At 47.8% G+C, this 26,901-nt stretch overlaps 1 protein-coding gene across 9 annotated transcripts in view; it reads right to left on the bottom strand.

Annotated features, from left to right (window-relative positions):
• Positions 1-26,901, bottom strand: part of ARHGAP17 (Rho GTPase activating protein 17) — a 63,248-nt gene that overhangs the window by 1,432 nt on the left and 34,915 nt on the right. For 3 of the 9 annotated variants that reach the window (XM_088657162.1, XM_035131127.3, XM_088657163.1), the window contains exons 4-19: positions 26,777-26,853; positions 26,352-26,463; positions 26,107-26,183; positions 24,268-24,379; positions 22,204-22,272; positions 21,965-22,046; positions 18,124-18,251; positions 17,329-17,440; positions 13,485-13,566; positions 13,132-13,212; positions 12,080-12,193; positions 11,188-11,279; positions 10,730-10,883; positions 7,342-7,584; positions 5,638-5,798; positions 3,748-4,362 (exon numbers count right to left, since the gene is read on the bottom strand). In XM_088657162.1, coding sequence (XP_088513288.1) covers positions 3,748-4,362; positions 5,638-5,798; positions 7,342-7,584; positions 10,730-10,883; positions 11,188-11,279; positions 12,080-12,193; positions 13,132-13,212; positions 13,485-13,566; positions 17,329-17,440; positions 18,124-18,251; positions 21,965-22,046; positions 22,204-22,272; positions 24,268-24,379; positions 26,107-26,183; positions 26,352-26,463; positions 26,777-26,853 — 2,311 coding nt within the window. Of the gene's footprint in view, positions 1-1,984; positions 2,028-3,747; positions 4,363-5,637; positions 5,799-7,341; positions 7,585-10,729; positions 10,884-11,187; positions 11,280-12,079; positions 12,194-13,131; positions 13,213-13,484; positions 13,567-17,328; positions 17,441-18,123; positions 18,252-21,964; positions 22,047-22,203; positions 22,273-24,267; positions 24,380-26,106; positions 26,184-26,351; positions 26,464-26,776; positions 26,854-26,901 lie in introns of all 9 variants that reach the window. The other 6 variants (XM_035131129.3, XM_088657165.1, XM_088657161.1 and 3 more) reach the window with 6 other exon arrangements.

The following is a 26,901-nucleotide window of genomic DNA, read 5'->3' as shown; positions in this document are numbered from 1 at the left end:
TAAATGCATCTTGCAGCCATAAAGGCTTGAGTCTAATTCTTTGCAGAACAGACCTTAAAAGTGATGAGAGTTTGCCCTGCTTCCAGATCTTGAACTTGTACAGTGTTGTAAGTGTGGAAAAAAATATATATACACAACCTTATCCCTGGGTTTACCCAAAGGAAGCAAAGCTAATAAAAAGCAGTCTATTGAGAACTGCTGGAAGAACTGTGTGGACATATATATAATTTAAAAAATAAGTAAAGGTAAAGGATCCCTGGACAGTTAAGTCCAGTCAAAGGCGACTATGGGGTACAGCACTCATCTCGCTTTTTAGGCCAAGGCAGCCAGCGTTTGTCCACAGCTTTCCAGGTCATGCGGCCAGCATGACTAAACTGCTTCTGGCGCAACGGGACACCGTGATGGAAGCCAGAGCGCACGGAAACGCTGTTTACCTTCCCGCCGCAGCAGTACCTATTTATCTACTTGCACCGGCATGCTTTTGAACTGCTAGGTTGGCAGAAGCTGGGACAGAGCAACGGGAGCTCACCGTGTCACGCGGATTCAAACCGCCGACCTTCTGATCAGCAAGCCCAAGAGGCTCAGTGGTTTAGACCACAGCGTCACTGCAGGACAGTCCAACTATATGGGGCCCAAGGACTGCTAGCTGAGACACCATGAGGGACAGAGACACTGCTTTAGGAAGGAAATCTCATCTGAAGGAGCTACCCTGATCCCCAAAGTAGGGATGATATCCGTCTTCTGGACTTGCTCAAATACAAGGGAAAGCTTGCAGAATTACAGAGCAAGTCTGCTAGAACCTGGAAGTGGAGAAGGGTTGGAACAAACATTTTGCTCAGGATTTGCCATACACTGCAACTCAGCACCCGCCCGCCCCAAACAACAACAAAGAAGCAGCAGCAAACACACCATGAAATCCTGTGTGGCACAGAGAAGCAGCCTGATGCCAGCAGACACTCCTCCCACCACATTGAAAAGCTAGAAGCACACCTGACATCTTGCACATGGAAACAGGGCTTGTTTTCAAGTACCTGCAGGCCCCTGGGACTTGGGTGGCAAGTGTCACTTCTTCCTTTCAAATGCAAAGCCCTGCTTGAAGGTGACAGAGCAGAGCCCTTGCAGATTTCAGGTGCTTCCATGGGTGGTGCAGAATGCAATGCATTCGGCTGTGTCAGGGAAGCTGAAACCCAGTTCTCCTCCTGCCCTAATACAATCCCCACCCCCTAACAACTGCCTTACGAGGATGGCTTGGAACAACACAGGGCCACCTTTCTCAGCTCCACCCAACTGCAGCAGCTTCCACAGGCACAAACTTCCATGCAAGGAGCAGAGTGGCAGAGTCGCAACTTGCCCCGAAGACTGGGCTCAGCTGCTCAACAGCTTCCCATTTATATGTGAGCTTTCAATCTGTACAAGTGACCCCTTTCCCCCATCTTATTTCTCTCTCCCCACTCCATGTTCCTAGGAAAGGGAATGACGTTTAATTAATACCAGTTATGGTTCAGCAATTAACGGTGAAGCTGCTAATATCTTCAGCGTTGTATCTGCGGAGCCTCTAAGGCTTAGTCTCGGTTTCAAGTGGAAAACACACCAACAAGTCCCCACCCCCATAGTGAGAAACAGAGAAAGGGGAGGGGAGGGCTGCCTTGTAGGTCGGGTGTTGCCATCTATGAGGCTCTGGATATTTTTGAAGAGTAGAAATTCATTCCATATTCCAAGTATGGATGGATGGGGCAGACAGAAAAGAAGCTAAATAACGGACAGGGCAGGGCAGGATCCTGGGATACATCCGGTGAATGTGTTAAAAAGGAGGAAGGGGGGGCAAAACAAAGGTACCCACAAGGGTAGCATCACTTCTTTGACATGCAGGGTTAGTCCTGGGTGCAAGCAAGCTGTGTTAACAGTGACCTGTTAGTAAAGGGACGAAGCTGCGTCCATGATTATGCATTCACAACAATTCTGGCCAATCGAAGGGCCTCCTTACCATTTCCAATCTCAGTTCCTACTGAACAATGCAGGTCAAACATCTAGATTATTTAATAAAATTCTCAATTAGAATTATTATTATTGGCAAGTTGGCGTTACAACCTAGAAGGGATTCAATGGGTTATTTGCACAGCTAAAAAATAGAGCTTCTTATTATTCCCAGCGCCCTTTAAGCTCCAGCACAGGAAGGTGGTCAACATGTTAGAGGGTCTGCTAAAATTAAAAAAAAAAAAGGATGGGGCATGCGCTATTTCAGCCTACGGCAAAAGGAAAAAGGAGAGCCTTGTTTTTATCGTCACAATGCTGTTTTGAGATTAAGCATAATTAAGAAGCACCCAACCCAGATTAAAAGTTGGCAGGGACGTTGGTCAGCTTTGTGGGCACTGATGCAGCCTGGGCTTCCTAAATGGGTAACACATTCTTTTTCAGAGGATCTGCTTCGTTAAGTGTCAAGGAGGATCTGCTTCGTTAGGTGGGAGGGGGGCTACTCCTGAGGACAAAGCATCCTCCTCCTCTATATGCACAGAAAGGGACTTGAGCCACAATCTGGCTGCAACAAAGCTCTTCCTAGCATCTACAGAGCTTTCTAAATGCACAGCTTCTGCAGTGCTGAAATGGCGACTGGGGCAGTTTGTGAGGAAATCCTGCAGTCTGACATGCTGGGATAAGCGACTCCACGTCACAGTGGCCCAACTGGTCTCAAGATTAAGTTGTGTGTTTCATGTCGGCAGTCACAGTCTTCTTTTGACTTTCCAGTATATCTTGAAGACCTTTTCATGCTGGCAGGCTTTTGCCGCTGATGCATTCTTATTTTTGAGTTGCCAGCCACCTCAAAGATTATAGGCATTTTTCATTTTTTGAAACAATGTTCTCTGCTTTAGCATTGTAAACCACTCTGGTATTTTATGACATCATGACACAGAAATATTTTTATAAATAAAAGCAAAAAAACCCACAAAAAACACAAAAAACCCTGGCTTTGCCTATTTGTGAGCCCATCCCTAGCTATACGGCTACAAAATGTCACAGAGCTTCCCACACATTCCAATAAGCTAGATCAATTAGAGGCATGCTGCTTGTCAATGTTGGTGGGGTGAAACGGAATCATTTTGGGTGGTGCAGCTGTCCTGATGGGGAGGCATGGAGGAGGGGAAGAACGGTATGCTAAAACTACACGCACACGTGCACACGCACACAGACAAATGTGGCTACAATCCTTCTTGAGTGTGAAAACTCTAGATAGTGTTTGAAATCTGATTTATGCAGAAATTTGAAATACGGTCAACAGTGCAAAAAAATAATTTTTATCTATCCAACCATTAAGCATTTTTCTCTTCACACTTCAAGCATCTCTCTCTGTCTCTAGAAACTTGCACATAACAACTTGCGATTCCAAGAAACGTTTGGTAGCTGTAGCCGTGAAACTGCTCTGATTTAAAGGCGTTTCAGCGTTAGCTGATACAAAGCCCCAAATGAGTTTTGTCTGTCTTCTTTTTCACTCCATATGGGCCTCTTGGATTGACTGCAATTACCACCCCCCCAGATGAAACCACGCCTGCTGCGGGTTTGGAGCCATTTCTCTTCTTCTGGGGAAACTCCTTCTCCTTGCCTTCTTTCCACTTCTGTCCCAGTGGTGGAGATGAGAGCGTTTCTCTCCCCCTTCTCCAGCCACATCCAACCAACCAACCACCTCCAGGCACAGGATTTTTTTTTTAATCACAAGGTTCACAGAGGCAGAGCTGACAGAGAAGCAGTCCTTACCAGTCACGATGCGGGATGCCGTTGAAGGGGGACCAGGAAGAGGACCGTCTCCAGCCAGGTGAGAAGGAGGATGCGGTGGAGGGGGGACGGTGGGGCGGTTCCTTGGCTTGGGCACGGGCCTCGGCCTGGGCAACGTGCCCATCTGAGGAGGGGGCGACTGAGCTGGAGGAGCATCCTGGGCGAGGGGCTGAGGAGCCGGGGAGGTGACTGCAGGGTTGTGCTTCTCCAGGGGTGGGGTGTCGGGGGGCGTGGGCGTGTGGGGAGGAGTGGGCGAGGGCTGCTCAAGGCTGGACTCAGACCCAGGTGGGGAAGAGCTGGGAGTGTTGGCCTTGGGCTGGAGAGGAGGAGTGGCCACTGTTTGCGTGGGCGGCTGGGGTGGCGGGTGGCTGGGGGCCTGGATGGGGGAGAGGCTGCTGGAGTACCGTCGGGGGGCAGAGCCCTGGGATGGGACAGGGCTGGGCTGGGGGGCTCCCTGGCTGGGGGGAGAAGGGCTTCTCGTGGGGGGCTTTGGGGAAATGGAGGGCGGTTGAGGGGCGGAGGGGGCACTTTGGTTCCCTGGCTGCCCAGGAGGTGGGTTGGCTGGCTTTGGAGGGGCTGGGGCAGGCTTCTTCACGGCTGCAAGGAAGGCCAGAAAGAAAAGTCAGGGGTTAAAAAATGTCTCTCAGAAGCAGTCTCTTCACCGCCTCACATCAACATGGAGCTTCTTGTCCTTAACATTTAAAAGCTCCTCTCTTCTTTTCTGCCCTGAGAGGTATCAAGCCCCTGGAAACACCTGGCAGAACCTGAAGCCTCCTAGAACTCAGAGGGGTTGTTTGGAAGTTGCATTTGACCAATCAAAATGCAAAGTAGGATGAAGTTGCATGATGGCCCCCTTCCCTGCATTCAACTATCCAGACTGGACTACTGCAATGTGCTCTAGATGGGGCTGCCCTTAGGAAGACAACTTGAAAACTTTCAACTGGTCCAAAATGCAAAAGTCAGATTACTCTCTGGGGTTGCCTACAAAAGTCATATAACCCCTCTTCAAAAGTAGTTGCATTTGCTCTCAAAGTGCTTACGTTAGTGTAAAAAGCCCCAAACAACTTAGGTTTCAAGTACCTGAAAGACTGTCTCCTTCCCTACAGACCTTCCCAGGTGCTAACACCAGCAAAAGAGACCTCTTGGTAGTTGCACCTTCATCAGAAGCTCATGGCCTGGGAGACAGCCTTCTCTGTGGTGGCCCCTGTTGTGGGACTCCCTCCAGAGGGAAGCCTGGCTTCCTCACTATACAGATTTCAGCAATCACTTTACCCTGGCCTTTTTGCAGGAGATGTGCTTCTTCAGGGCCCTGAACGTATTATGTTTTAACTGTTTTTAATACTGAATTGTAAATGGTTGTAACTTGCCCTGGGACCTGCTGGTGAAGGGCAGGTAATAAATTTAATCCTCCTCAATAACCTCCCCTCTCCCTCTTCAGTCAATCACTTCATGACCCTGCCCATCATTCCTTGCCCGCCACCCTCTCCTAGTGCAAAAGAGATGCTAACTAAAGTTAAAACACTCATGCACAGAAAACAAGCAAATAAATAAGGCTAATAGAGCATCATCTTCCATGTTTGGTGGATGGTGCAGAATGACAGTAGTAGCCAGCCACCGCCATGTCAGACACACTCTAGAAAAAACACTGGGCACATTCCGTTGCCTCTTAATGCACCTCCGGCCCAAAACAGGAGAGTCAGTGTTGGAATAACTCCCTCTATCCCGCCCCCTCCCACCCACAAGTGATGCTACTGCCATGAACAAGAAATAGATGCCTAAGGAAGAGTCACAACTTTAAGCTTAGTATGTTGAGACGGCCGTCAACCTATTCCTGGAAAGCAGGCATGTTCATTAGACTCCTGAAGGACTAACCTCGCCTGACGGCATGTGGACTGGGCCCCGCAGAGACTTGCGACTGCCCCACGGAGAGCTGGCTGGTGCCAGGGCTGGGCTGTGGGTAGGCCTGAGCAGCGCTCATGTGCCCCCCGTTCCTCGTGGGCGGAGGAGTCGTGGGGTCCTTTGGTTTTGAACTGCTGGGAAGGGAGAAAAGACTCTGATCAAAGGCTGCTCCTTCAGGGTCGGAGGCAGCATGTTTCTGGAAGACATGGAAGTGGGGCAGCACTCTTGAGCTTGGTCCTGCTGGAGGGTTTCCTACCTCGGCACCTGGCTGGCCACTGTGAGAACAGGATGCTGGACTCAATGGGCTATGGGATCCAGCAGGCACTTCCTATGTTCTGCTATTGGGAGGCGTAAGTTGATTCTCTCTAAAGATCCCACTACACAAGTATGGTGAAGAGATCCAAGTAGCAGGCTGAGACCTGCCCTGGTGCATAAAATACTGTTCAGAGGGCTTGTTGGGGTTAGGACTATGTGTGGCAGCCTTCTCCAAGTCTGATTGTGTCCTCTGCCTGCATTGGACTACAATTTCCATCAGCCCTAGGGCACCAGGTTGGGGAAAGGCTACACCAGGCATAGGCAAACCTGGCCCTCCAGATGTTTTGGAACTACAACTCCCATCATCCCTGACCACTGGTCCTGTTAGCTAAGGACGACGGGAGTTGTAGTCCCAAAACATCTGGAGGGCCGACTTTGCCTATGCCTGGGCTACACTATCGGGTAGGTAAGAAAGTTAAACTGACTTCTGAGTTGCTGGTCCTAACCTACCCTCCCCCACCCCACCCCCAAACCACACTTGTGTACTTTCCAACACAGACATGCATGGGGTGGGTGGGTTGTGTGGGTAAGGGGCACACTGCTGTTAAGCACTGACAAGGGCAGGGTGAGGTTATTCCAGGGGGGTTATGCTTCACTCCAGGACAATTTGCACATCCAGGAACACACATGGAAAAGCAACAGGGAGCATTAGGACAAACTCCTCTTGAAACAGTGTGTAGCTCATGTTGAGCTTCAGTTGACCACCCACGTTAAGTGGTAGAAGAAAGGGCTACGGGAAAGAGAGGGAGTTGGGCTAGATGACCCTTGGGGTCCCTTCCAACTCTACCATTCTATGACTTCATGACTCAGGCTGAGGAGGCGGCCCATGGCGCAGGCTACTTGGGCACCCACACAAAAGACCAGACCTATGGAGGTTCTAGCTATGGGGCAGGAAGGAAGAAGCTGTTCGGCTCTCAAGGCTGGGTGGGAAGGAGAGAGAGGGTGGCTGCTTTCCACAGCTGGGGCCATATGGGTGTGCAGCAGGAGTCGACCTGCACTCACCAACCCCTGCTCCCAGGCAGTGGCCAAGCCAGGCGAACATCAACCTGCGAGAGTCCTGAAAAAGTGCAAGCTAGCCTTGCCAGTTAAATCCTTTCAAATGAGGCAAAATATGGGGCACACCTTGACCACGAAGGAAGAACATGTGAATTGGTCTCTTGCCAGGAGCTTTTTTCAATTTTTGCTACTGCCTTGATTAAATTGATCCACCTTCCCCAACATGAGACCTTTCAGTTGCTTTGTACTACCGCTCTCAGCATCCACTGGGGTTGATGGGAGTTGTAGTCCAAAAAGGGTTGGGGAAGGCTGAAACAGACAGAAGTCTCTGTGAAAGTCTTTCGGTCTGAACTCTTTCCATCTTACCTGCCATCCTCAGCGCCTTGGCTTTGGGACTGCTCTGCTGGGCCGGGAAGGGGGGCGGACGCAGCACCCAAGGGGGTGGGCTCAGTCCCAGGGCCCTGTGGGTGCTGCTCCGCTGTGGCCTGCGCCAGCGGGCCAACCTCAGTGGGTGGAAGTGGTGGCTGGAAAGCTGGGGCTGTGTGCTTTCTACTTATAGTGCCACCTCTCCTGGGGTTCGCCTGGAAGTCCATAACCTTGACACCATAGCTACAGAGGAGAGAGAGAGAGAAGGAAAACACACCATGCGGACTAGTAGCTACACAGAAAAACACCCAGAAAACAAACAAGGGCAGTTCAGCTACGAGGGCTGGACAAGAGACTAGTCCCTGTCACTCGGCAAGCAAAGAAGCAGCAGGGAAAAGCTCTCAAAACTTGTCTGCAGGACATTGTTAGAGTTAAGAGGCATGCAACGCACCTTGGCACAATCAAACAGGTAGGAAGGGCACATGAGCAATGAGCAAACATCAAGGCCATGTGGATATTATGTCCACGGTGTAACTATTTGGGTCACAGGAACAGAGGAGCATTTATCCATGCCAGAAGAAGTAGTACCACTTTCTCTCCTGGCACAAAAACAGTAATGTATACTAGTGCCTCTTCTCACCAAAAGGATGCTGGTTGCAGTTTTGATCCGAAAGCCTGATGTGTTCAAGCTGCTGCCACCTTTGATTAAGCCAAGGACGCTGCATCTGTACCTCTATTCAGTATTAATTGCAGGGCTGGGTGTGTTCTGCAATACCAGGTCAATTCAGAGAAAGGGCGGCACAGAATCCAGCTTCTTGAAGAAACAGGAAGTCAGCAGAGCCAGGAACGAAGGTTTTGGAACAGGTGGGCAAACTGCATTATGAATTCTTAGAAGCCCCATTGGGGAGACTGACTATGATCCTCCATGGAAAGGAGGGTGTGCCTAGCAGAATTTTTTTCGCATGTCCACCAAATGCAGGAGGATGCCAAACAAGACCAAATATGCCGATTCTGCTTCATCTGCAAAATCTAATCATGATCTAATCTAATCTAAAATGATTTTTGTTTTTTTAAGGACAGAACACACAACCCTGATTAATTTGCACTAACAAAAGCATGGAAAATGGGAGACTTTTACCATAACTTAGCAATGGATAGGTGGTGAATGACCTCTAGTCTAGCCACACTGCAGTAAGCCAAAGCATAACTTTAAAACAAAACAAAAACAAAGCAAAACAAAACCTCTGCATTTTGAACTATGATGCTCTTCCATTCACAAGAGGAGGGAAGGCCTGTTAGGCTGGAATTTAATGCCAACATGAATTGAGAAGGCAGATGGATAAGCAGAGCCTGCCTAGCTTTAGTTCAACTTAAGGCAGCAACAAATTTCCAGGACAGGGGTGGGGAACCTCAGGCCTGAGGGCCAAAAGCAGCCCTGCAGGTGTCTCTCCTTGGCCCTCAGACCTCTGCCCAGGCCACACCCTTCACTGGCCCTGAATCACATCCTCCCTGCATGTTTTTGCCTGGCTAGAAAGTGTCTGTGAACTCTGATCATTTATTTATTTACTGCATTTATATGCAGCTTAAGGTGGTGTACATGGTTCACCCCTCATGTAATCCTTGCAACAACCCTGTGAGGTAGGTTAGGCTGAGAGGCAGTGACTGGCCCAAAGTCACCTAGTGAGCTTTGGGGGCGAGTAGAGAATTGAGGGGTGTGTGAGAATGTTTGGAGAAACTTGCCTACCGTAGAAAATGATAAATTGTTGTTAACTGCCCTGCCCACTTCCTCTTCTGGCCCCACCCATCACTGGCATGTGCTCTAAAGGGTAAAGGGACCCCTGACCATTAGGTCCAGTCGTGACCGACTCTGGGGTTGCACGCTCATCTCGCATTATTGGCCGAGGGAGCCGGCGTACAGCTTCCGGGTCATGTGGCCAGCATGACAAAGCCGCTTCTGGCGAACCAGAGCAGTGCACGGAAATGCCATTTACCTTCCCGCTGTAGCGGTACCTATTTATCTACTTGCACTTTGACGTGCTTTTGAACTGCCCTACATACACCCAAAAAAGAAGGGAATGTGGCCTTTGGGCTAAAAGATGGGTTCCCCACCCCTGCCAGACAGCTGAGGGGAAAGGGGATGAGACTGATGGGATGAAACAAAAGCTATAATGGGTTGTTCAGAGGGGAGAAGCGACAAAAGTGGGTTCTGGGTGTTCTAGCACCGGGCAATGGATGCTGCTGCCCCACCAAATCAGAAGTCTCTGCTGTGAAGACTTGAAGCCTTCCTCATACCATGTTACTGTAGGCACTGCACAATCTGAGAGGAGAGAAATCCCATCTACTGTTGCTCCAATGACTCAGAAGGTAGGCAACAGCGACAGCTTCCCCCACCAGCCTCCCATGGCCTGCATCATGCATGGAACACAGGGAGAAGGAAATGCTAGTATGTTACCTTTGGATCTTCCTCAGGCTGCAGCAACGAGGGGGAAAGGAACCACTAAGGGCTTGTTTGTAACGGCACCACATTTGCCCCCAACTGTACTATGGGGCTCCCAGGGGCCCTGTTGACATGGCCAGCTGTCTCAGGAGAACAATGTCTTGGCTCAGTTCAACCTTAGATAGGTTTGCGCTACAGTGGGTGTCAAAACCTGAATGCATGTCGGCCCTTGGGGCCTCTTTTGGGGTGGTGTCAAAATGGCAGGATTCCCTTCAAAAGGGGGGGAGACCCACTGGGACTCCTTCTTGCTGCATTAAGGGGCTTGTTAAGAGTCCCGCCTATCTGACTTTCAGGCTTTCAAACTATTAGTGGGTTTCTGCTAATGGAGACAATTAGCACCTGTGCTGCTACTGCATTAAATGGAAGTTTGCACTGTGTACTTTTCCCAGGTGCAAACTGGTTATGTGAGGAGGAAAAAACGTGAGAGATTTTTGTCAACTTCCACCGGTTTTCAGAGATCAGCTAGCTATACAGACAATAAACACGTTCTAGGGCAGAGAAAGGAGGGGCGAGATGAGAAATGCCAGAAGGGACCAAGAAGTTCTGGGCTCTTTGGGGCTTCTTTTGCTGTGATTGCTGCATTGCAGGGGGTTGGACTAGATGACCCTTCCAACTCTACAATTCTGTGATTCTGAGACTCTTGACTTGCCTCTATTTCTTACCCAGCTACTGTTCTGCCTCAGGAGAGGGAAAGGAGAGTTGGTGGAAACAGCCCAAATCTCTAACGTATGGGGAAGAGGGGAAGGCTGGTTCAGGCGAATAAATGACCTCGGAAATGACTTCAGGCAGAGGCCTAAGTTGACCTCTCCCCAACAGTGTTGAAGGAACAGGTTAAGCCCCTGGGGCCAGAAGGGAGTACAAAAGTCAGAAGGAGATGGGGGGCTGCCCTACCCTTCCTTCCTCAGCTGCTCCCCATCCATCACGGCCATGCTGATGGGCCTCTTCCGTTCCAAGGTACCCGAGTCGTAGTCATTCCCTGTGTGCAGGTGATTCGAATTCACCGCAGGCAGCGCCACAAAGGCTCCTGACACGTTGAAATCCACCTCTGGAGTACAAAAGAAAGTTTATTCTTCATCTGCCCTGGCCCATCTCCCAAGTGGTTCAGAAAGGCATCTTTTGCTATCTTTCCCCGGGACTTAATTTTAGTTCAAAGCAGATAAATATTATGTAAGCCTCAAAGAAACCCTATAGCTCATACAGGCAAGTATTGAGATGAATTCATTCTGCACCTCTTGTCTCATTAAGAAAAGTTGATACAAAGCGTTATGTATACAACAGCTCATCATTCAGCAACAAACTTTTTAGAATAGCATCTTAACCTCAGAAAATGGAGAAAACGGGCCATTTACCTTCAGGAAAAAACCAGCTGGCGTGCTGGATAATAGGCTCCACAACTGCTACCACATGCACGGATGTTGCTGCTGCCATTTCTGCAAGGGAGCTGTTGAGGGACACATACGCAAATCCAGAGTGAGCAGCAAACTTGCCAGAGAAGACCACCTCCTCTGTGCTACCTCCAAGAAAATCTGCTCCTTATCATCAGTTTCTTGCTCTTTCCCCCTCCAATACACATATTCAAATAAATGGAATAGAAATCAGTAGAAAGACTGGTGTGGATCTAACCTGCCGGGATTCATTAGCAGTGGAACCCCCCCCCCCCAACTCTGCTTTGGATCCAGAACTGCCTGCAGATGCTCAAGAGCTGGCCTCCCCCCCCCCTACCCAAATAGATCCCCCAGCTGGGCTGGGCAACCTAATCGTGGTCTGTGAGTGTAAGGAACCTGCTGGATCAGGTCAATGGCCCTACCTAGTCCAGCATCCTGTTCTCACAGGGGCTGGGCTTGGGTATCTCAAGAAGGACCCAAGAAAAGCGCACTCTCCTGTCCTGCAGTTTCCAGGAGCTGGTATTCAGAAGCACCGCAGGCTGAACATATCCCTTGTGGCTAGTAGCCATCAATAGCCCTCTCCTCCATGAAAATGCTTAATACACTTTTAAAGCCATCTACGTCAGTAGCCCTCACTGCCTCCTGCGTGAGAGAGTTCCATAGTTTACCTCTACATTGTGTGGAGGACTTTCTTCTATCTGATAAAAAAACATGTAAACTAAGGTATGTGAAAGTGTAGTGGAAGTGTGAGGAGTGGTCAACCTGCTTATGGCAAATTGCTAATGGTTTTGTGCTTAAAAACATAAAGCTGCACCAGGGTTTTATTTTAATGTTTTAAAGTCCCTCGATCACTTACCCTTCATTCTTGGCCCACAGCAGGTTTGGGCCCAGCACGATGGCAATGTTGCTGGGCGTCATCTTGTTAGCATCGCTGTACTGAGCGAGCTTTGCAAGGAATTTGATTAAGTACCTGCCAGGAATGATTCAGGATTTAAAAGAGCTGGATGCGAAACAAGGCTCAATACACTGCAGGGACATCCCCACCCCGATTCTAATAAATTCTCCGCTCATTCTCTCTTCTGGGAGAAAGAAAGGGGTGGCTAAAAGTCCCCTGTAGCATCTTGAACCCTGACAGCTACTTGGGCAGGAGCACCCAACAAACAGCCGTGTCAAACGAGTTTTGGTGCCAACCCACAGCATTTTGGTGCCTGAGGCAGAGAACACTAACAGAAATCCACTCCGCTGCCTAACACGGGACATCATCCATTGGAAACCACTGCCTAGCTCTTACCTCTTCATTTCACTGGGCTCGAGCAACAGAACCTCATGCTAGGTAGTGTTTGTATCTCAGAGTTAAAGCACCTGTTTTGCATGCAGAAGGTCACAGGTTCGATCTCCAAAGAGGGCCAAGACAAGATCCTTGCCTGAGACTCTGGAGAGCTGACAATACTGAGACAGGTGAACCAAGGGTCTAACTCGATATAAGGCAGCTTCTAAGGTTTCCTTCTATGCTCTTGTGCGCATCAAATCTGCCTGCATCCCATTCTGCTGTCCTTAATGGCTCCTAAAATATACGGCCTAGCAGCCGTTTCACCCTTGTGATTATAGGAATCGGTTAATACTTTATAATCCCCTTTTCCTTATTAACAACTCAAAAGCAGTACAGCCTGCAAAAGGAAGCATAGACAATGAAGGTCCAGCAAAACAGTTCTCAGGGCTAAAACAAATAAATAACCACATTCTTCTTTCTAGCTGTCGCGCCGGTTTTCTTCAGCTTAAACACAAAAAGGTAGATCTTGGGGAATGGGAGACTGGAATACTTTTAAGACAACCACTCTTTTGCCTGGTGGGAAACGGTGTGACACATGGTACAGGACCAAGCACACCCCGCACCTCCTTGTCCCCTACCTGAAATTGGCCAGGTTGTGCTTTGGCAATTTCTGACAAATCCTCCACAGGTCCTGAAGTTTCTTGTCCTGGTCTTGAATGCTGGGGAAAGAAATAAGTTCTCTTGAGCCAAGGGCTCTGCAAAAATGTAAGGTTCCATTCAAAGCAAAAGGAAATGGCGAGAAACAAATGGAGGAATGGCTCAAAGCAGGCTTCAGAGAGAAGGCCATAATCTGAAAGGAGATTTTAAGAGCAAAAGCAACACAAAGGGAGTATCGAGAGAAGATGCATGCTTCAGAAGGCTTTATGGGCCTCAGGAAGACCATTTCTGCCCCCCCCCAAACCAGAAAAAGCCCATTTCATGTTCTCCTTACTTTGCAACTTGCGCCCACTCCTCGTACAGGGCGTAGGTCATTAACGGCTCAGGCAGCTCCCTCAGGTAAGACTTCAGGGCACCTGGAGCAACAACAAGGCAGGCATGAAGTGGCAAAACTGGGAAGACTTGACCTCCCACCCCAGCTTGCGACAACACTTTTGTTGAAGGTGGCACACCCAACAAAATCAAGGCACAACAGGGACCTTTTTTCTACAGCAGCACCAAGCAAGCACAGATTCTGCTGGAAACACCCCTGGGACAAAACTGCTCTGAAATCTCCAATGGTTGCAGAAGATCTGGAGGAAGTGACATTTTAAGAAATTTAAGAGTTTTTACATGTGCTGGAAGCTGTCCAGAGTGGCTGGGGAAACCCAGCCAGATGGGTGGGGTAGAAATAATAATAATAATCACCACCATCATCTTTTTTTAACTGTATGCAGTTGTGCTTACTTTCCATCTACATGTGCAATCAAGGACAGTTGTAAATTAATTGAAATGTACATCATATATCAAAAGGGACTGGTAATACCGGTATTTGTTTGCTTGTTCATAATCTGCATTACAAAGATGTATGTGAACATGACATGAAGGCTGGCAACATTAACCCTGCGTGGAGACAATCAGTCAGGTTGTGCATTCATAAGCAGTGACCAGAGGAGGAACGGCCACTGGGAGGAGCACAGAGAGAAGTACACCTACATCAACACAACTGGACACCTTTCATCTGCCCCAGCTGCAGCAAAACATGTCTCTTCCATATCAGGCTCTACAGCCACAGCAGGCGCTGTTAACTCTCCAATGGTTTCACTTCACCCTCAAAGGCATACTTCCATTGCCTCCTGAGGCAGATGCCAACTATTTTCACAATCAACTCCCATTCAAAAACCTGGGCGTAACTGCTAGCCAATACATTCAAACTTCCTTTTCAGATGAATTCTAAGGTAACACAATTTAAAATACTCAACAATAGCATCAAGGCCACTAGTATGCTAATATAAATATAATAAAGTGCAATGTACTACACATTTATAAATGCAATCACTAATCATAATATTGAATTGTTAACACCATTTCAAATTAGTCTGAGTAAGTTATAGTAGTTAATATGTAATCCATATATGTTCCTCACAAACCTAATAAATACCCAATCATAATAAAATTGTTTCCCCAGCCTCCATATCATAACTGAATTCACTCTTCAACCTTTGCCCTTTCTTCAATGTCCTTAACAAACCACATTTTCAATGTTGAGGCTGCTCCCTCCTTCCCCTCTGCATAACAACCCAAATTTTAGCAGCTGGAGAAAAGTACATTCTTAATTAACGGTTTTTTTCATGTTCAAGGGAAGGAGAAAAATTAGTATTTTTCAATGGCGTGGCAGTGTTCACTACCCAGGCCACACACTAGGTGGTGCTGCAAGACACTGTCATAAGGCTTCCCTTCTGCCAGCAACCAGATCTCAAGGAGGGCAGCTGGCCAACTGCGTTTTTTAAAAATGAAGAAAGCACACAGATTTAATGTCTTCACCTAGAAACAAAAGACAGGCTCAGATGGTGCAGGTAAAGGGGCTAGGTTTGCAGAAATACCTGGGGAATTCTTAAAAACATGAAGCCTGCTTCATCCACAAGGGAGCCCTCCCAGTAGCAGAGAAAGGGGGAGGTGGCCTGCCCTGGGTGCCATCCCTGAGGGGTGGGTTTTGACATCACTGCGGGCGGCGTCCTCCCAGACGCTCCCTGCTGCCGGCGCCACCCCCCGGATGCTGCCCCCCCCGGGACGTGCGGCACTGGTGATGTGCCTCCGCAGGCCGTTCCGGGTGCCAGAGCAGCTAGCTCTGATTCTGGCCCCTCCATCTGCACTTCCGATGCACACCATGCCTTGGCTGAACCAAACCAGCCAGGTGACTGCAGCTGACATTCTGAAGAGCGCCACCACAAGGTTCAACAATTTAGGCTGCCTTAGGCAACCATCTCTACTAGCATTGTCCAGTCTCCAACTCAGGGGCATGTTGGGGGTCTTGCCTCTGAAATCCCGGCAAGTTTTGGAGGGGTGTGGCCTGGGGAGAGAACGCAAGGGACATTCGGCCACCTGCTTCTCTGCACCCCCAAGCATCCAGGGCTGTAGGTTCAGCTACTGGCTTGGGTTAAAATGCAACAATGGAATAAACTAGCCAGCAAGGCAATGCCCAGAGGAGCACAAAATGGGTTCAGTGAGCTGCGAACATCACCCTTTCTCTTCCTATCTATCTACACACACACTTCCTTACATTTCATCCTGTGACGAATTTTAATTGTAACCTGCTTTGGGGGCCAAGCTTGCCTGAAAAACAAAATATAAAAATAACAGATATAATAAATATAAAATATAGTTTGAATGCCGTTGAAGCCCGCTGGAAATTAAAGGAAGAGGTTCTACCTTCAACCAAGTCAAGACCTACCCTGCATTTATTCGAGTGCATTCAGAGTTTAGTGCCAGGTCACGGATGAGGAGGATGAGCCTGGGAGAAGTGGAGTTTGTTCCTGCAGAGTTCACTGTGACACAACTGCCACTGCCAACTGAAAGTGTTGTATTTGCACAACATGGCAAGCTGATTAAACAAACCTTATTTCTATCTGCATTGAGGCGACTGACTGGATGAAATGTAATAGTTTGTGTTAAATGTTAAATTCATGGAGCTGCAGGTACACAGACAAAGCTGTGGAAGGGTGAGATGTACATTTATAAGTGTAAATAAAACAGAGTAATCCAAGGCAGCTGCCCCAGAACTAGAGTTATTGCTAGGCAGGCTGGCATTCTCCTCTGCTAACTGAAATCAGATGGCCCAAAATGGTTCACGCTGACCTTTTATTTAGAGTGGGTTTTTTTGTTTGTTTTTCTAAACCAACAAAACTCTCAAGGCAGCATTACAATCAATAAGACAAACTAATACAATAAAAATACCAGATGCAATATGAAAAGCAGCAGAGGTAGGACACAAACACAGCAGCAGGGAAAATCAATTTAACTACAATTTCGAAACAAAGATCCCTTGAGGGGCAGGACTTTCAAGTTATGCTTTCTATGTTACCAAGAGAGCAGCATCCCCCCTTCAAATGAGACATATTTCACAGCTTTCTGCCTCTGAAGATTTTCTTACTTATGTTTCCAGAACAGCAGAAGTGGCCTTAGCCAGGGCACCCAACACAAGACCTGGTCTCGGCTGCTGATAGCTGAGATGGGGAATATCTGTGGCCCTCCAGGTGTTTTTTGGACTACAGCTCCCATCATCCTTGATAATTGGCCATGCTGACTGCTGGGAGCTGCAGTCCAATGCCCTCTGGAGGGCTTCAATTTCCCCAACCCTGACTTACAGCAACACTGCAGCAGGAGATGGTTGATGGCAGTGCATCTCTCTTCCACAGAAGGCTGTGATAAGTCACCAACTTGGATGGCTTTAAGAGGATTGGACAAACCATGGGGGAGAAGGCTAGCAATGGCTAATAGACATGACGGCTGTGGTCTGCCTCCATAGCTGGAAGCAGCAATGCTTCTGAATCCCAGTTGCCAGAAGCCACAAGAGGGGAGAGGTCTCTTGTGCTTGAATTCTGCTTGTGGGTTTACCACTGAGGCATCTGGTTGGCTGCTGTGAAAACAGGATGCTGGACTAGATGGGCCTAATTCAGAAGGGTTCTTATTATGTTATGGTATTCATGCCTGCGTTGCACCTCTCACACCTGAGTGCCAGCCCTGCTGGTTTTGCCATGAATACCTATGTGCCCCACTCCCCAAAGAAATACTTGAATTTGTGATGAAGCCTGAACCACGCCCCCGGAACATACAATTCCACTCTCTTGGGAACGACCTACCTGCCACGGCATGAGGATCAGAGTAGAACTCGTCCAGCTGCGAGGTGGAGCAGTCCAGAGCGGCTTTCAGCTTCTTTAGCTTGGAAGCTCCAGCCGCGATCCGGAACAAGCCCTGTGTCATGACGGAAAAGAGAAATCCTCTTAACGGGGGCAGTTTCTGCACCATGACAAAACGTCCTTCAGCACCTGCTAAGGCTGCACGTTACACCAAGCAGCTTGCTCAGTCTCAAAGGTGTTAACATTCGGTTCAATTCAATACACATCACTTTGCTTTGCCAGAACAAAGAGCTGGGTCCAAACCAACAAAATGAATTTCTACAGGGACAAATGTCAGGTTCTATCCTTAGGCAGGAAAAATCAGATGCACAAATATGAGATGGAAGACACCTGGCTTGCCAGTAGTACCTGTGAAAAGGATCTAGGGGTCTTAGTGAACCGCAAGCTTCACATTAGTCAACTGTGTGATTCAGCAGCAATAAAAAAATAATGCTATTCTAGACAGCATCAACAGAAGTATAGTGTTCAGATCAAGGGATGTAATAGTACCACTCTATTCTGCCTTAGTCAAACCACACTTGGAATACTGTGTCCAGTTCTGGCTGCCACAATTTAAGAAGGATGAGGAACAGTTGAGGGGTATATTTAGCTTGCAAAAAGGTAGAGAGTGGCTGAAGCTGCCACTTGCCCAGCCTGGTGCCCTCCAGAAGGCTTTGGACTGCAACTTCCAACAGGATGGGAGTTGTAGTTCAAAGCACTGGAGGGCACTGAGCAACAGTGAGATGATGGGTGCCCTACCTCCTCCTTCATGCCAGTTTCCAGCAACATCATCACACATGCCTCAATCGGGAGGGCAATTTCACGGCCGCTGCGCTTGAGATGCTCTTCCAGGGGAGTCCCAAAAGCTGGCTTCTCAGTCCACTTGTCTAGCAAGAGAGGCACGATTAACAGTCAGCAACACAACTGCCATGTAGTAAAAGGATGGAATCTGGAGTAGCAGTGAGCAATGATATGAGCAGCTTTGAACCATTCACTTGGCAAAGCCCTTTAAATTTTTCTCTGGGAAAGTAGCAAGGATGCCAAGCCTGTGCAAAGTCATTTGGGGAAAAAAAGAAAGAATCCTCCCGACAGCCAATGCCCTCAAATATTGCCCATCTCTGTACAACCGGCTGATGCAGTTCTAGATGCCAGGGCTCACAATTCAAGCAATCATATTCACCAAAGACTTGGCTGCTGACTCCTGTGCAAAAAAGCCAGGCTTTTCCTGAAGGCCAAATTCACATGGCCTCCTTGACATTCATGCTTCAAGATGCTCAGTGCAAGCTCAGAACTGCAAGCTGTTCGCAAAATGAAATCACCACCCACCAGCCTGTGGGGGTTTGTTTGAAACTAGGCTTTCTGTGGGTCTTTGAGAACAAATTCCCTTCTGTGTCCCAGAATCCAATTACCATAGGCCACACTGCTTGGGTCACAAACTGTACCTATGAAATGCTAGGTTGCATGATCACCGCATACCTTGATAGGTAGCTTATATGTGAACAGGTGTAAAAACAATGTGGAAAAGGACATTGTCAGGAGAATCTGCTTGCTTAGGCTGTACTAATGTGCCTTGAGCCAAATTGATAGAAAGTAGACACAAATTTCCCCCCGCTAATTCAGGCATGCTTTTCCTTTGAGAACGTGACTTCATTTTGGCATGTGTAATGCAAAGGCAAGGGAATGCCTCTATACAAGCCTGTGTAACTTTTAATCCTGTGGACTCCACACCTTTATGGGTTCCCTAGCAGCCACTGTGGTTCTGACCAAACAAAAGCTGTCTTAAACACTGCGACTGAAGCGGTTATTGAAGAAAACCCACTACAGATGAATGTACTTTCTCCTCTCATAAGGACCAAGTTTTCCATTGTGCCTCTGCACATGTATTCTCCCCACCCACCCTATTTGGGTTTTTCTATATGGTGTCCACAGTTTGAGGTTTTCCTATAGAGTGAAGCTAGAGCAGACTAGCTTGCCACAGGCATGGAAGCAGGTTGACCTGGTGCAGAAAGGCTCGCCAGCTGTATTTTTGCCAGCTGCTTACCCACCCTGTTCCAAAGGCCAGCGAGATTTGAGCACTGTGTCAAGAGCAGATCAGCACACACTTAAACAGGGATGTGAACTGGATCCAAGAGGAAGGCACAGCATGACATCACCTGGCTGACTTTAGACAGGATTTGCTCACAGGATATAAAGGTGTAGCACCTGCCCCTTTAGGCAAACATGAAACCACAATGTTGACAGATTAAATGTTTGGAAGGCTGTTCAATCTGCTCTCCAAGACAGCAGAGGCTGCTATCATTATAGTGATCCAGATTTACCTTTGTCAACACTGCAATATGGAGGAAATAGTTTTTTTAAATAAAAAAAATGGCTCTTGCAAATCGTTTTGCACAAACCAGCTTCTTTTCTCCCCAATCTGCCAAAGAAAACACTCTTTAATTATTATTTGCTCTTCTAGTTGAAAAGATGGAGGAGTTAAGAGCATCAGCAGACTGTTAGTTATGCAGGAAGTGCTAGCAATGAGATGTCTGAGGTCACTCCAAGGCGTTTGATGCTTCTGCCACATTGCCGTGGCACAAGGCACCAGGGTGCACAGAACCACCAGCACCCAACTGGGCACCTCCCAAGCCCCTTTCCTGGGCAGAAGATGAAGTGCATCAACATGGATAACAGCAGAGCACAGACTGTCTTCCGGCTCATTGCCAAATGACATGCAGCAGCAAGGGCCGGCCAAAGCAGAATGGCTGACGCGTTTCTCTCCTGCTCAAACGTAAATTGCCACCATACTTCTTCAGAGAGACCAGGAAGACTCCAGTGCAATTCCGTGGATCAGGTGGTTGATGGGTTTGCAAAGACCACAGGCCCAATCAGGCCCACTGAGCCTCTACTTCTCCCTTTCTCTCTTGCTATTAAGTCTACACTTTGCTCTGATGATGTGAGGAGCTATTAGTATCCCCAGCCTAGATTATTCTGCACTTTGGTGTCAGGCTGCACATGCACACATATGCATTATGATGAGTAGACACGGCAGTCAGGACTGCTGCACCGAGTAGACACGGCAGTCAGGACTGCTGCAGGTGCCCTGGGCAGCTCTCTTCTCTTCATTGCGGCATGGCTGGGATGCTTGCCATACTGTGGAGTCTCCCATGGGGTAGGGAAGGGGTGGGGCATGGTATCAACAAGCACCATCAAAACCTGGAACAGCCATGGGTCCTTACTAGCCGCCAACAATGAGCTTACAGAATGTACTGCCACAAAAGACAGTGGTGGCCAATAAATAAGATTTAGATCAATTTGGGGGAGGCCACATCTATCAAGGGTCGTTTAGCCATAGTAGAAGATACTATGATTTTAGAGTGCTGGTTTTAGTTTGCAGAACTCTTTATACATGTCTCTGAATGACTGGCAGCTAGAAAAACGACTTAAGGCTTTTTAAACAGCAGGACAACTAAGTGTTGCAGTATGGAGTGGGCACCTGTTCACCGTTCCAGCCAGCCAGACAGTTCACAGCCCTACTCCAGGATACTCCCTTTCATTCTTCCTCTCACAAGTGGTCCATCAGCTTTTATTTAACACTGAGCACCGCCCCCAATGCCCCACTGCCTTAAGGATGATTTTCTCCTAAATATTTTTACACTTCTTCAAACTTTGGAATTGTTTCTGCTGATCTCTTACTGATAACCTCTCTTGCATTTGGATGGTACTGTGATGGCTACGCGAGGACTGCCATTTGCCCCTGTACTATAGAAATGGAGGGAGTGGGAAATTATCACCATATAGAACCTCCATGTACTCAGGCAGTCTACTTCTGAATTGTAGGCACCTGGCTACTGTTTTTTCTAGTGCCCTGCAATGCCTGTTACTCACCTGTCCCTCCCTGCCACTCTAGGTCAGGCTTAGACAACCTGGCTCCCTCCAAATGTTTTGGACTGCAACCCCCAACATTCCCAGCACCAAACAATCCTACTAGGATACATCTGAAAGGATGGAGAAGGCTGCCCTTGCCCTGCTGCTCACTCTCCAGACACCTCGCTTGCTTCCAAGTTTCTGAATGGCCTCTTTAAAGCTCAACCCTGAAGGGAAGGCCACAGCTTGGTAGCTTTGCGTACAGAGAATCTCAGGTTCAAATCTTTAGCATCTCAAGGCTGGGAAACACCACCTCTCTCTGCCTGAGACACTGAAGAGCTACTGCCACTCAACAGATAATACTAGCCTGGGTAGTATCAGGAAGCTTCATGGATTCCTAAATATGGCAATCAAAAAAGCAACAGGTGGCCAGTCGAGGTGGTGGCTCTGGGTGGGCAAGCCAAGAGGTGGATCTGGCAGGCTCATGGCATGGTGCTGCCCCCTGAGGAGTTTCAGACCAAATCCATCGTGGTTTGTTAGTGTATTAATAGAGGCTTGGAAGAATGTCAGAAATGCAGCTGCAGAGAGGATTGGGGGGGCAATTTGGGAAGATGGTGTCATTAAGAAAGGCCCCGTGTCCTTATTCCAGAAAGATGGCATGCCAAAGGGGGAGAATAAAAAAGAAAAAGTCAGAGGAGGAGAGTGCAAAGGTGGCACAGGCAAAAGCAGGAGGCAGAGCACAGGTTTACTTTACCTTGATGGGCCTGGATTTCAGGGAGCACCTTTTCTAAGACTGCTAATGCTTTTCTATGGTAATCTGCTTGGGCTTCTAATAACTGAGAATAGAACCCACATTTTAAAAACAAAATGTTAGCATTGGATGAACACAACAACAACAACAACAACAACAACACCACACAGGCAGTCGGATTAAGCATGTGAAATGTATGTCTGGAGAAAGGAAGAGCTCTCGGAGGAGAGAGAGGTACTCACAGAGACAAAGTAGCGGGCGTAGTCGCCTTCTTTGGAAATGAAGTTATACATGTCCGCTGCAAGTTGATCCTTTCGGGCAGAGGAGGAGGGGGGAACAAGACAAACTGCAAGTCAGCAACAGCAAAGCCCATGAAAGGCACCAAATTTCCAAGAAGACACGAATGCAAAACCCGAGAGCTTAAACTGCCCCCTCCCCAGGCTGCCTGTCCACCAGCCATCAGGCCAGAACACCTCCCAATGCACAATCCCATCATGCTGTGCAAATTCTGCACAACCACGGCCCCTTGGTCCATATGCAGAGCCACACATCAGGTCAAATATTCCTTGGCCTAACAGTATCTGCTTTACAGAAACACGATTCTATCCATTATTATAATATTGATATGGCTGTAAAAACCCACCCACCAAGCTTGGCAGTAGAGTAGGCAGTGCGTAGTTCAGGGCCACATTTCCTTCTAGGCAACCTTCTGGGGGCCAAATGCTAGTGATAGGAAGGGCAATAGATGCAAAATTTTGCCTTTGCACAGTAGCCTAGGTTCAACACCCACCCACCCAAATTAAATATATATTTTTATTTAAAAAGATACATTAAAATTCAAGCCACATGCAAACTAGGCAAAACCACACAAGGGGAGGGAAATAAAAGGCTGATCAAAGGTGTGGAAGTTCCCAAGGGCCAGAGAAGAAGGCTTGGAGGGCCACCTCTGGCCCCCGGGCCTGAAGTTTCCCACCCCTGGTACAGCAAAATGTGTGGTGTGAGAGGGTGCCTGAGCATAATAATATAAGGCAAGCCTGCCAAAGGGGGCCCATATAGTCTAGCATCCCATTCGTACAGTGGACAATCAGATGTCTGTGGGAAATTGGCAAGCAGGATTTGAGCACAAGAGCACTTTCACCCCTCCTGCAGTTCCCAGCAACTGGTATTCAGAAGCATTACTGCCTCCAACTGTGGAAAAGTTCCAGCAGTTGAGCCTCTGCATGGCTCCTTGACCCTGCTGAACGCTAGCAGAACCTCAATAAATTATGCAAGGCAAGTAACAGATACAAAGCAGCAGGGTGACACAATAATAAATATATGAAGAGTTTGCTAATATATGCCAATTTGCCTTATTTATTTTGATCATAGGATTTGGCTTCTCTTAGCACACTGTTGGGCCATGATATGTGGGAGCAGAGATACACAGAGTTAGCTGTAGAGTAAAGATTTACAGGGAGGAATAGCCATGGTGAGTATTAGTAAAATAGAGGGGTTCTGTGCCCCTAAACTCCCTTCCCCAGTGCAGGATGTGACCCATAGGCACAGGCAGCCCCCCCGGACACGCGCTGCGCCCCCCCGTGCACCGAAGGCGGCATATCACGCCCCCCCCGGGGGGTGCCAGCCACGCCCCCACCAGCTCTCTGCCCCTGGTAGCGGAGCATGCAGCTTTGCCACTGCCCATAGGATCAGTTCTTGAATTATTGGGGTGGGACACATCCACAAGCCCTCCCCCAGAATTTAGCCAAATCATGCCTCCCATTGCCTTCTCAAAACAATAGCTAAGGGGAGCTAGACTCTCCTGGCCAGGAGGTTAGTTGTAGATAAAAGCAAGTTTTGGGCCGACAATGTTTTGCACTACATGTCCACTAAGCGGAAGAAAAGGCTGGTAACAGAAGACGCGAGTTAGAAAATAAAGCCCAGCAGAAAGGAGATGGGTGGATACATATTCTCTGGGGGGGGGGGGGAACTGGGCAATGTCTTTGGAAGCCAGATAAGGAGGTCAGCCCTCCCCTGCAGATCTGTGAATCCAGGTGGGAAAGAAGATCTTGGACAAAGATTCTATGCAGTCCTAGATGCTTTCAAATAAATAAACAGAATAAATAGCCCAAGACTGCATACATGCCATACATTTGAAGTACACACAAGAGCAAGAATCCTGAGAACTGTGGTTTGTTATGGGTGCTGGGAATTGTAGCTCTGTGAGGGTTGGACTGCAGTTGCCAGGATTCTGTGTGTGTGGTTTAAATGCATGGTATGAATGCAGCCCAATTCTCCCTGGGGAAGTGTTCCAAGAGTTCTCAACGCACCTTGCACTGCTCGACTTTATTCCCCGCTTCATCCATCTCCTCCTTGAGGGAATCTATCTTCGACGGAAGCCCCTGGAAGTTGGTGGCTGAAGTTTTGTGGGCCTGGTTCCATCTGCACAAGAGAGATCAGAATTATTCTTCTTGCACAAAGAGCACCAGAGAGGGAAAGCAATGAGGAGTGATCATAGGTCTCCAAACTACTTTCCCCCCTTCCTCTGTTAAACACTTTGTGATGCCTGCAGTGTGCCAAGCAGGGTACAGAACATGGGAAGCAGCACAAGCATGGGCACAGACATAGGTGGGTTCAGAAGCCAAGCCCAGGATGCTCTTTAGCTAAAGCAGTGTATTGCATTGTGGAACCAATGGACCAGCCTAAGTCTGCTCCATGTCAAGTTTTCCTGGTGCTCAATCACAGGTCTGCCCTGGCCTGTTTTTTTGCACACTTACTGAAAGAACTCATGGAGTAAAAGCCATGTAAATTGCATTCATTCTGTGCAACTGCTACCTGAAAAAATATGATTCTTTAAAAATGCATTTTAATTATTTTAAACAATAACTTAAGCGTTCTGCTGGATTAGGCCAGTGGTCTATCTAGGCCACCATCCTGTTCTCACAGTGTCCCACCAGATACTTAGGAGAAGCCTAAAAGAAGGACCTGGGCACAACAGAATTCTCCCCACTAGCAACTTCCAGCAACTGGCATTCAATGCCAGCCAAGTTGGTAGCCATTGCTGCCTCTTGTGGGAGCCTCTGTCTTCTTTGTCATCCAAAGCCCCAACAGTTTCCTAGCTGGTATCTTGCTACTAAAGTATTTCAAGCTTTGTTGTTGGTGGCCTTCGTTGGTTTTTTTTTTTTACAGCAATGTGCTGCTCATATTCTTTTTGTAGCATCCCCTATGGTCTGCTTGCCTTTCTTTTGCCAAATGCAAAAGCAAATTTCTTTTCCCAATGCGTTTCTGCCTAAAGTATGTGCTCTGCATGCATTTCTTTATGTGAAATGTTTATTTTGGGGAGACTGAAACTGCATTGCAAAATTTGGAGAAGTCCATAATTGAACAGAGAGTTGTGTTCTGATCTGCAAGCAAGTTTGGGGATGTGAAATTGGCCCGGGGCAAAAAGCAAGCCAGACAGATTCCTCCTTTAGTCACAAGGCCAACTCATAGCCTGATCTACAGCCACTAGGGTTTATGAGAACGTAGGAAGAGCCTGCTGGATCAGGCCAATGGTCCATTTAGCTCAGCATCCTGTTCTCACATTGACAACCAGATGCCCTTGTGAAAAACCAGCAAGCAGGATTTGAGCACAAGCGCACTCTCCCCTCCTGCAGTTTCCAGTGATAATTGGTATTGAGAAGCATTGCTGCCTCCAGCTACAGAGGCGGAGCACAGCCATCATGACTAGCAGTCACCAATAGCCTTATCCTCCAGAAATATGTCCAGTCCCCTTTTGAAGCCATCACTACCTCCTGCGGAAGTGAGTTCCATAGTTTATGCCATGTGAAGAAGGACTTCCTTTAATGTGTCCTGAATCTTCAAACGCTGAGCTTAATTGGATGTTCACGAGTTCTAGTGTTACAGTTTCCTGTCTTATGCACCTGCCAACACATACTCCATTCCACCAGCTATATGTCCTTATGACAAGACAGATAGACGCATGGTGTCTGGGGAGCTGGAAGACATCTTGAGCAGCAGAGGAAAGCGAGGAGACAAGGCTAAAATGTCTCTTCCCCAAATGCAGTGGACCAAGATGGAAAGGTTTTTCCAAAGCCACGATGGAATCCATCCTGGTATTTCCTGTGCTGAAGTAGGAAGAGGAGTGTGTGTGTTTGTGTTTGTATTACCTGGCTCTTGCAGAATCCCAGTCCAGCACCAGTTTTGCAAGCTGCTTCCTCTGTTTTTGAATGTTGGGGATTTCCGTCTGAAAGGGTAAGATGACAGCTGAAAGTTGAGACGTTTCTTGTGCAGACAGCTATATTTGTCTTAAGTGCACACAAAGCAACACCTGATTCTTGGCGGGTCTCAACGATTGTGTCATTTTAGGGAACGGGTCGTGATTGGGTTATGGACAGCGGCAGAAGCAACTTACCTCTGAGAGGAGGTTCAGTGGCTCTAAAATATCTTTCTCAACCTGCACCTCATGGTGAGAGAGCTCCATTGCTAGCTTATTTTCTGCTTCACCACAAGTCTCCAGCATTTTCCTTAAAACAAAGAAGAATACACAGTTGCCTTAGATAGGTGGATTCCAAGCATTGGGAGGGAGAAAGGAAAGAGGTAATGAGAGCTCCTTTTATCTCCAGGGCTACTTATAGGAGAGTCATGTAAGGTTTTCATTGTTACACTTAAAACCAAAGTTTCAGGAGCAAATTCATGAGATCTGTTTTGGCTTGTATTCTTTTAAAAAAATACTGAATTGGTGCATTGCCTGACATGCATAAAATTAGGTCACTGGTTATATCTGAACAAATGACAAAGGACCATGACCAGGAAAAATAACAGTGATGCAACCCTTACCCCAGCAAAGTTTCATCGCTTAGCTGCAGAGCGCCTTCCTGCATATTCTGAGCAAAAGCAGTGAGAGGAAGCTTTTTCTGTAGAGAGAAAACAAATATTGCTATTGTTGGGGTTAAGGAAATGCC

This window comes from Zootoca vivipara, chromosome 13, assembly GCF_965207765.1.
Source record: "Zootoca vivipara chromosome 13, rZooViv2.hap1.1, whole genome shotgun sequence".
NCBI classification, from domain to species: domain Eukaryota; kingdom Metazoa; phylum Chordata; class Lepidosauria; order Squamata; family Lacertidae; genus Zootoca; species Zootoca vivipara.
Note: the sequence above shows the minus strand (reverse complement) of the source record. Positions and strands in the feature narration are given on the sequence as shown.